The 10,423-nt window shown below is 36.9% G+C and overlaps 1 protein-coding gene across 9 annotated transcripts in view; it reads right to left on the bottom strand.

The window, feature by feature from the left end:
* si:ch211-217a12.1 overlaps positions 1 to 10,423 on the bottom strand; it is a 56,370-nt gene that overhangs the window by 29,238 nt on the left and 16,709 nt on the right. For 4 of the 9 annotated variants that reach the window (XM_001919861.8, XM_073918311.1, XM_073918310.1 and 1 more), the window contains exons 6-9: positions 9,060 to 9,303; positions 6,797 to 6,876; positions 6,522 to 6,658; positions 2,212 to 2,386 (exon numbers count right to left, since the gene is read on the bottom strand). In XM_001919861.8, coding sequence (XP_001919896.1) covers positions 2,212 to 2,386; positions 6,522 to 6,658; positions 6,797 to 6,876; positions 9,060 to 9,303 — 636 coding nt within the window. Of the gene's footprint in view, positions 1 to 2,211; positions 2,387 to 6,326; positions 6,659 to 6,796; positions 6,877 to 6,979; positions 8,025 to 8,131; positions 9,304 to 10,423 lie in introns of those variants that run through there. The other 5 variants (XR_012387884.1, XR_012387886.1, XR_012387885.1 and 2 more) reach the window with 4 other exon arrangements.

Raw genomic sequence — 10,423 nt, 5'->3', positions numbered from 1 at the left:
TCGTCTTGATAACGAGTCATTAGGTGTTTCACGATGATGTGGCTACGAAACAAGTAGTTGGCCACGCAAACCCAGGAGATTTTAAACCTGCAACCCCGCCCACTAAGGCTCCTACACACCGGGACGATTTTCGTTTGCGTTCATCATCAGCGTTTTATGAGAGTTTTTCCAGTATTCAAACCCAAGCGCTTTTCACTGGCGTCAAGCTGAAGAGTATGCAAAATCAGTCTTCTGATGTTAGATGGCGCTGCCCAACATTAAGCTACTGACACCCACTTATAACACAGAAGAAAAGGAGAGGAAGTTCACGTTTGTTGTTAAAGTTACTGGTGACTCGAACAAGCATGGATGGTTCAAGTAGCAGCTCCAGCTCTAGCGATGAAGAAATGATTATTGTTCACAAGAGCAATAAGCAGCTCCACGTTCATATTGCCTCTAGGCATCTTCTTCAATGTGCGCTGGCTCGCATTGACAGTTTTGTGCTTAAGCAACTCCAAGTGCTGTTTACTGTAACTTCAGCAGCTCTGTGCACATGAACAAAAGTGCCAATCTGATTGGTGGAGAAGGTTTTGACGCAGTGCATCAAAACAAAAAAAAAAAAACGAGCATGAAGTGTTTTTTTAAAAAGACGCTTTTGCATGTTGGTGTGCACTATCACATTGACGCCCTTTATTTAGCCACAAGGCGTTAAACGTCGACGGAAAACGCGAGCAAAAAACGACTCTGTGTGCACGGGCCTTAACGCAGAAAAAAAGCCAAACACACACAAAGACGCCAATCAAATGAAGTCACGCTGTGCAGATGGATATTATTGACAGTCTCTGCACAAAGATGGGTAACACTTTACAATAACAGTAAATGAAAAATGATGTATTAATATGTAAACTTAACATTAATTTATTATGAATTAATGATGAGTTAAGGTATGCACTAATGATGAATTAACTTTAACTACAACATGATTCACAAATAGTTCATGTGTGAATGAGGGCTACCTTAATTACTTGTTAGTACATGATTGTTTGTTAATTAATGTATTAATTACCACATTAGTTTATTTTATTATTAATTTAACCATAATGATATGTTAATGTACAATTATGTTGTGACTTTACTTGGAGGGGCACATCATCATTAACCCATTCTTAACTACTCATGAACTCCTTATGCACGTCCAACTAGTGAGTTTACACTGAATAACAATAGAAAAGTGTTCTGTCAACATCAACATGAACAGGAGTTCATGAGTAGTTAAGGATGAGTTAATAGTGATGTGCCCCTCCAAGTAAAGTCATGACATAACTACATTAGCAGCTCATGAGTTCATGTTGGCTACATTTAGCTTAAACGTAAATGTTTATAAATACATTAATTAACTACAAGTAATTAAGGTGGTCATTATTTACACATGAATTCATGTGAACCCCGTTGTAGTTAAAGTTAATTCATGATTAGTGTTACCTTAACTCATCATTAATTCATAATAAATTAATGTTTAGTTTACATATTAATACATCATTATTCATGTACTGTTATTGTACAAGTCAGGGCTTCACTTCAGACTTTCTTAACTCATCCAAATTAGCGACATTTGTGGTTGATCATTTACCAACTAAACTGTTAAAACATTCAAGGAGCTATTTGAGGAAGTTGCAGAAACTTGTCTTGACATTTTACTACTATTAGTATATGCTCTTAACACCTATAAGCTGCCTCTTATTCAGCCTAAAATGTAAAAAAAACTTGATCTAAAACAATATGTAAATTATATATAAATGTTAAGGCCTTAGGTCACCAGTAATAAGTAAGCTCCTGTTGTAGTACAGCTCTTTGCATCCACTATGTTAAAATAATTCCCTAAAATGTATCATACCTAAAATATCAAAATTCACTGCAGTCAGTAGATCTTTTTCATGTGTGCCTAAATTCTGGGACAGTGTTGCTAGCACACTTCAGAAGACAAATACTTTGCCAGTTTTCTAAATTATTCTAAATTAAAGACACATCACTTTGATGTGACGTGACAAACCGGATGTTTGTCGTGAAGTGAGGACCTCAACATAGCACCAGAGAGTACATAGATGAGTCAAGAACATAAGTTATGCTCAGAGATTTTGAAGTATAATTATTATTGTGATGTTTTACATATAACGCATTACAGTTATTTTAATGTTGAGAGTAAGCAATTTAGATCAATGGGATGTTGCTGACCTTAATGAATGTGTCATATGAGGGTTCATCTGGTTGAGGCGGATTAACAACCACATCTAGAAGAGCCTGTCCGGGCACCGGAGGACACAGACGCACAGACACCAGCTTAGTAAGTTGAACTTTCACTTCAGGGTCAAGATTTACCACCTCCATGTAGCCGCCACGAAAACCACACCTTGAAAGAGCAAGACAGACAGGTTAACAGATATTTACTTGATCTAATTTTGGGCACTAATACTTCATACTATATTCTTTAAATTGCTTTTTAGAATTGTTTGTAATTGATAGATAGCACATGCTTTTAATGCTATTGCTTAACAAAATGAAAGAAAAAAAATGTTGCATTTAAATAATCTAAAAAATATAGTATTAGAAAATTATACAGTAGGTGTTGTGTAACTAAACCAATCTATTTGTACCAACAATAACAAATAATATGATTGAATTAAGTGGTAATATCTCTGTAAGAAAACAACTAAAGGGTATTGAGGGTATTTGAGCTCTGTGTTTGTGTGATCACTGTTCAAGCAACAAGGGCAGAAATGTTACAGTGAGGGGACCTAGGTGAAATAGGGTTGATCTCAGTACAAACCTTTAACATAAAATGTATCATTTAACAACCTATATAATAAAAACCGAGATACAAATTCCAACAACTAAAAATCGCATGTTTTTTAACCAAAAGAGAAAAGGGTCAAAAACAAAATTTTTAATTAATACATTTCTAAAATACATTTTTTAACCTTACTTAAAATGTTAAGCATTATACAGTCTTGTGTCATACACAACACTCAACAACATGCATAACTTTCAGGTAAAGACCAAACAATACCTGTTACTTGTTTTGGAAATATGTATTGGTTTGTAAATTTACAAAACATTAGACTAGTGTAAATCACATATTGTCAGGCAGTCGGATTCACCTGTACTCATGCTAACCCGTTCAAATTCACCCAATTACAAATCACCAGCATCTGCACGCACACACACACACAAACACGCACTAGAAGCACCTCAGTCCATTGCACTAGTATTGGTCCTGATACTCACACCCTGAGCTTCTCCTGATCCCATCTCCAGCGTTTCACCTGTTTCAGTGTTTCATCTGCTCCAGCATTTATTTTGCTCCAGTTTCTCTGTGTTTACTCTTGGATTCTCTACATGTGTTGTGTGTCTGCACCAGATTTCCTCATCTCTTCCACAAACTCTTATTCAACAGACTTTAAATACATTGTTGTTTTCAATAAACTGCTCTTATTTCTACACTTGTCATGTCAAATCCTCAGTTTGTTGTGACAAAAAGACCTACCTAAGACAGACTTAGAGATGAATCCCAGACACACGGTTAACTCACTTAAAGCTTCACTCCTTCCTGCACTTCAACCCCCAGCGACTGCCTCTGTCTCAGTAAGTCCCATGGCCTTACCTAATAGTTACTCTGGTGAAGCAGCTGAGTGTAGCAGTTTTCTGCTACAAGTAAATTTGTACATTGAGATGCATCCAGGTCAATTTCCTACTGAGCAATCTAAAGTAGCCTTCTTGATTTTGTTGCTTACTGGAAAAGCTCTCCTATGGGCAAAAGCAATATGAAATGCCAATATTACACTAATTAATTCAACATATTTGCTGTTTACTAACCACTTTACTGAAGTTTTCAGTGTAGCTACAGGAGCGCTCTCATTTTCGGATTAAATGTAAAAATCCGCCAAGGAACTTCTTCAATCTCCAACTACACTTTACAGTTTCGAACTCAGGCAGCGGCTAGAATGAAACAGTGCTCATATGCTCTGGCAAGGTTTAAATCCTCCTCCTCAATCTGCTATGGCCATATATGATGACATAATCAGTACTGAAAATCTCCAATGAGCAGCCCACATAGCTCAACTCTGAGCTGCTTGCCACACCCATAAAACCACTCACCAATCTGCTTTCAGAGCTGCCTACCCTCCAGTACCAGAACCCATGCAGATCAATTCTACTTGCCTCTTGAAGACAGAACGGGCCTGTCGGATATCATCACAGGTGAAAAAAATATATATAATTAAATGCAATTAAAATACACTTAGTACATTGTTATTTTTTTGTGTTAAATAAAAGTTTGATGGTTTTACACTATAAATATACTAACTAAAATATACTTCTGTAAGACTTTAGTGCACTTGACAAAAGTATACAAAATACCAGTAATACTTTAATAAATTTTTAGTGTACTACAATAAAGTACACTACACAAAAAACATCCAAAAGAGTTTTATTAGTGTGTTTTTCAAAAGTGTGCTTTAAATGCTTTAAACATTAGTTGATTTTTAGTACACTGTTTACATACTAATCCTAAGTTTAAAATAAGTTAATGTATAAGAAATCTATTAGTAATGTATTGTGGTAGAAGTACATTTTCCCAAAAGTTGTACTTAAGTAAACTTAATGTGAATGCAATATTATCACTAAAACTTAAATTGATTTTGAGTGTGGTAATTTTAAGTTTATATTAAATTGACTTTATTAAAAATCTATTAGTAATGTAATGTAGTAGAAGTACATTTTCCCCAAATACTTTTAATACAGTATTTAGCACACTTTTTTTTAACAATATGTATATTCTTTTAATATATTACTATTATACTTAAAATTATTCATTAATATATTTAAATGTTTAAAAGTAGGGTTCAAGTGTATTTCTAGTTGTAACTAAATATATATTTTTAAAAATACAGATATAGTATGTTAAAAGCACATTTTAGTTCAATTTCATGGTCTCAAAATAGCACATTTGAGTACACTTATACATAACATATACTTAATACTATCTTTTAGTACACTAAATACAAAATTTGTGTGCGTAAAAAGAGCACTTTTAGTACATTACTGAAAAGTGTACTAAGTATACTTAAAGTGTATTTTACCACACTGCTTTCAAATTTTGTATATTCTTTTAATATAATACTATTATGCTTTAAGCTATTCTTAAATATATTTATAAATGTTTAAAATTAGGGTTCAAGTGTATTTCTAGTTGTAACTATTTTTTTTAATACAGATATAGTATGTTAAAAGCACATTTTAGTTCAATTTCAGCGTGTTTCAAAAATAGCACAGTTGAGCACACTTAGATGGTATTAAGTTTATCTTAACATATATTTAATACTATCTTTTAGTACATTAAGTACAAAATTAGTGTGCAAAATTAGAGCACCTTTAGTACATTACTGACAAGTGTACTAAGTATACTTAAATAAAGTGCATTTTAGTGCACTTTTTTTTTTACCTGGGATGTGGGGAGTGCCTATACTGTGGAAAGACTATTCACCTCATCAAAGAATGCAAACTGTATAGAGAACTGCATTGTATCTGTGAAGCCCCCAGTCTCCATCCCTATGTCTCTCCCCATAGCGGCTACCAGCATCAAGAGCCTGGCAGGCCAATGCCTACCGAAAGTCCCACCTGATTACGTGGTGTTCCAGGATGATTTCAGTAAGTAGGCAGCCACCAAACTCTCACCTCATTGGCTATAATATATTAGCTATAATATATAATATAATATAGCATTCTGCTGCCTGGCGCTAAAGAAAAGATCTATGCCGTCTATCCCGGAGTGCAAGGCAATAGAGGACTACATTTCTGAGATGCTCCAACAGGGATTCATTCAACCATTATCCCGTGGTAAGAAGGATGGAGATCTGCGTCTTTGTATCGACCACTGTGCTGTAAATTTCCAGATCATTTCACAGCCAGATCTGAGGAGTGCTTATAACTTGGTTTGTATCCGGGCAGGGGACGAATGGAAGACAACTTTCAAGTCCCTGGTCTGGGACAAGCCAGCCTACAAAGCCTTCGATAGGTTTAAGAACACCTTGAGTACAGCCCCTCTCCTGAAACACCCTGACCCCCATAGTCCATTTACTGTGAAAGTTGACGCTTCCACCACCAGAGTAGGAGCTGTGCTATCTCAGCTGTACGGTGAGCCTCCACGCCTATATCCTTGTGCTTTTCGTAGAAGTTGTCCCCGGCAGACAACGGCTTCTTGCCATCAAGCTCGTTCTTGAGGAGTTGAACGCGTGCTGCAACTCTCAATGAGCCTGCTCTGCCGGGTTGCCCAGAAGGTAAAACCTATGTACCATCTTCTCTGCGGAAGAACCTTATGGGCATGACCCACTAACTACCAGGCTCTGGACACCCAAGCAGAAGGAGGACCTTCTCGCTTCTCCAAACCCATTACTGGTGGCCCAGTATGGCCGAGAATGTCAACAGGTATGTCCGAGGAAAAATTCTCACAAATAACATTTGATGTTTATTCTTTGTTTGACACTTACTCTCCCATGTAACACTTTGATGTTGAGTGAAATGAAGCTAGTTCCACTTTACTAGAGTATTGTGGACCCATTTCAAACAGCACCTTCTTAAAAGAGTGAAACTTGCATCCGTCGGCATAAACGTTGTCCTGATAGACCTGGATTAAGCAGGGCATATTGAAAATGTGTAATTATAATTTTATAAATAATAATACCAATATAAATAATGTATTTTTTAAATGAGTAAACAAATCCAAAACTTAATCTGTTCATGTAAATAATATAATATAAATCACCTCGTCAGACATGAGAAAAAGGTTTTCGTCTGCAGCAAATCGGATAACCTCCTCGATGCACTGCCGACTTTGCACTTGACCTTGATGTAAATGCAACAAGCATTAGTTGTTTGTTTTCCAGCACAGTGATTGTTCATATTTGAACAACTGCAACAACAATGCAAATGAACGAGACAAAAACTTCCATTTACCCATTCTTTATATTTAAATACATAGTCTGGGTGATCCTTGTTTCTTAAATTGCGCATAATTGTTTTCTTTTCTTGCTTCAAAATATGAGAAAGGGATTTAAGGAATGATATAAGGACAATGGAAAAAGAAGTCAAAAGTAACAATGTTTTGAAACTGAGATGTAAACTGTACTTTAAGCTTTCAATTGATGTATACTTTGTTAGGTTAGTTTGGCTAAAATAAAATTTGTAAATCTGTAATCTGAAGGTTCCGGAAAAAAAATAAGGTGAAAATTGTCTTTAAATTGTCTAAATAAAAGTTGTTACGAACTCTCTATGTATGCCTGTCAGAGAGTATGTACAAGCAGTACACCAAGTAGGCCACAAGGTTCTGTTCTATCTCATATGGACATTTAGTGAACTGATTACAAGCATCATGCTTTAGTGTTGCATGAGCCATTTCATCTGGAAAGTTTGCTTGATTGCTCGCATTACTGTAACAGAAAAAAGTAAGTTCAATGTCATTTGCTTATTTACTGTCATGTGATGATTGAATCAACAGCAAACACTGTTTAGCAGTTTTAATTTGTTGATTATTCACGATCTGTTAATTATCGCGATCAGTTCACATTTACATCTACATTATACAGTCATAATTCTGTGTTGACAGGAGTAACTCCAGGATTTTACATACCGGTAGGGCAGGATTTGACAGGATGGAGTGAGACAAGATAGAGCCACAACTTAGACCCAATCCCAATTCTACCCCTTTCGCCCCATTCACACGAGGCGTCAGCGTCAACGCTTCCCTTTCACTTTGAATGGGTGACGTCAGGCATTGCCGAACTGCATTGTGGATCCGTTTATGCCGCTTCAGAGGCGTTGCTCGCTGCAGAAGTTTTAAAGCGCCGACGGAAGCATCAGCCAATCAGACAGTGGCCTTTTACTTACTGAATTTCATTGGCTGACGCTGCAATGACGATCGCGTTAGCCCCAACTTCAGACACGCCGTCAGTCAAGCATTGACGCTGAAGCCCCGTGTAAATGGGACGTTAGCCCTTCCCCTTATCCCTACCCCGCGTTTTGCGTATTCATGTAAAGGGGTAGTGGTGTCCCAATTCCCTTTAGCTTTAAGGCATAGGGCTAAGGGGAAGGGGTGAATAGCCCTTCAAATGAAGATTTTTCAGGACCACAATCGAAACCCAGGGGTAAGAAATTTCCCAGAATACACCACCCAGAACGGCAGTATTGCTGAACCCAGAAGTAAGGAAATCCACAAATTTGTATTCCTTTTCATTGTTACGTATTTTTATGACAAACAAACCCATGTTTTAATGTATTATTAATTGCGTTCGTGTTTTACAGTCATTCTTTTAAAAAAATTAATAAATATAAAACTTTAAATTTTGCAATCTATAATTCATGGGAATAACTGTACAGCAGTCCCAAAACATTCTGACACTCAATTACACTCGAATACCCTGTCAGAACAGTCTAGTGGCTGAGAATTACCTTTTTACAGTGTCTGCTATATGTTAATGTTGTAACATTATGTTATGATAATATAATATATGCCTTTAGTGATTTCTTGAAGATAAAAACTAAAAAATAGCACAACTGGAATAACAGCAGCAGTCGCGTACGGTGATTTTATATAAAGCATGAGATCGCGATTACATATGATGACATGTGCAGGTACTGTAACGCTGTCCCAATTCTTAGGGGTAAATTTTGAAGCCCGTCCTCTTTACCCTCGGTTGTAATGGCTAAGGGGAAGGGGTACAAAAATAGAATTGGAATTGGGCCTTAGCAAATGTTGTTTATGAATGTGTTTTGACATCCTATAACAATTTTTTTGCCTTTTCCTTAGAGGCAGCTGTGGTCTAATGATTAAAGAGTCAGACTAGAGATTTAAAGGTTGCAGGTTCAATTCCGGGGTACATCAGTGATTGTTGGTAAGGACAGTGAAGGCACCGAACCCCCAACTGCTCCCTCGGTGGCTTACTGGTCCGGGTGTGTTTATGGATGTAAGTCGCTTTGGATAAAATCATCTGCTAAATGCATAAATGTTATGGAAATATAATGTGTCACACCTGTGGGGTTGCCAGGATTGATAATGCACAGAGCTCGAGGTCTGCAGTGTTTCTTTGCTTCCTGCAGGGCACGTCGTAACTCATTAATGTCCAAACTCCAGCAGTTGTCTTCATCCAAATAATAATTTATTTGCACCGCACCCAACTCAGCCAGAGCAGCAGAATATAGTGGGTACTGAGGAATTGATATCATCACTCCTGTACGGGATGCTCCTTCACCTGACACCATTAACTTAAGCATGGTCTGACAAAAAAAAAAAAAAAAAAAAGTCAGATGCAGAAAAAAAACCACATTATGTCTGTTCTCATGTGATATTATATGACAAATGTAACTTTAAAAGATGATTGATTTTTACACTGACCATTTTGTACTCTGAAAGATGTGTACAAAATTTCTTCACATAAACATTATTAAAACTTAAAAAAAATCGGCGACACTTTAGCGAAAGGTTTTATTAGCTCATGTTAGTTAATGTGTTTTAAAAGTAATTAAGAAAAATACTTCTACAGCATTTATTAATTATACTTCAATACATTCAATATATGTTCTAATGTATTTTTAACATGCAAACTTATGCTTGTTAGTTATTGCACCATGCGTTTCTCATGACTTGACTCTCTTCACACTCATAATTGCATTGGAATCGCAGGAATTATCAAAACACGTATCCATTTACAAACGGAACATACAAAAAAACACTGAAATCACACGCAGAAACACACTAGAAGACAACTCAAAAAGACGTATAATACCAGACGCTGCACTGAACAAAACACAGGACTTAAATTCAAAGGACATGATTAACTGATTGGACACAGGGGTGAGACACAGGTGGAAACTCTAAACACTAACAAACGGTGTGAAAATAGAACAAAGGAATCATATCACATAAACAGAAGCACATGGAGCACAGCACATGGAAAAAAAAATAAAAAAAAATCACAAAATACAAACACAGAACCCTGACATTAGCCCCCTCTTTTGAAGGCGCGTCCTTGCACCTTCTAAACAACACCACATCAAGGGAGGAAGAGGCTTAAGCCAGGAAGGAGTCTCTGGAGGGAGGAGCCAAAGAGGGAGCAGGAAAACGTGAAGGCAAGGACAAGGCTAGGGCTGCGTCCGAAACCGCCTACTACTCAGTAGGTACTGCATTTGAATTTAAACGTACTACTCGGCCGTTAGAAAAGTACGTTCTATACAGTATGAACGTGAAAAGTATGAATGGAATTCGGACGTACTACTTTTTGTCATGTTCACATGACCTACCTGTGTCAATTGCGTCACTTTACTCCCATTCATGAATTCGCTCGCAGGGCATCATGGGATAGCGCAGCATGCATGTGATGTGCACTCCTGAATCTCG

This window comes from Danio rerio, chromosome 12 (genome assembly GCF_049306965.1).
Source record: "Danio rerio strain Tuebingen ecotype United States chromosome 12, GRCz12tu, whole genome shotgun sequence".
In the NCBI taxonomy this organism is placed as follows: Eukaryota; Metazoa; Chordata; class Actinopteri; order Cypriniformes; family Danionidae; genus Danio; species Danio rerio.
The sequence above is the reverse complement of the archived record's forward strand: the minus strand, read 5'-3'. Positions and strand labels throughout refer to the sequence as shown.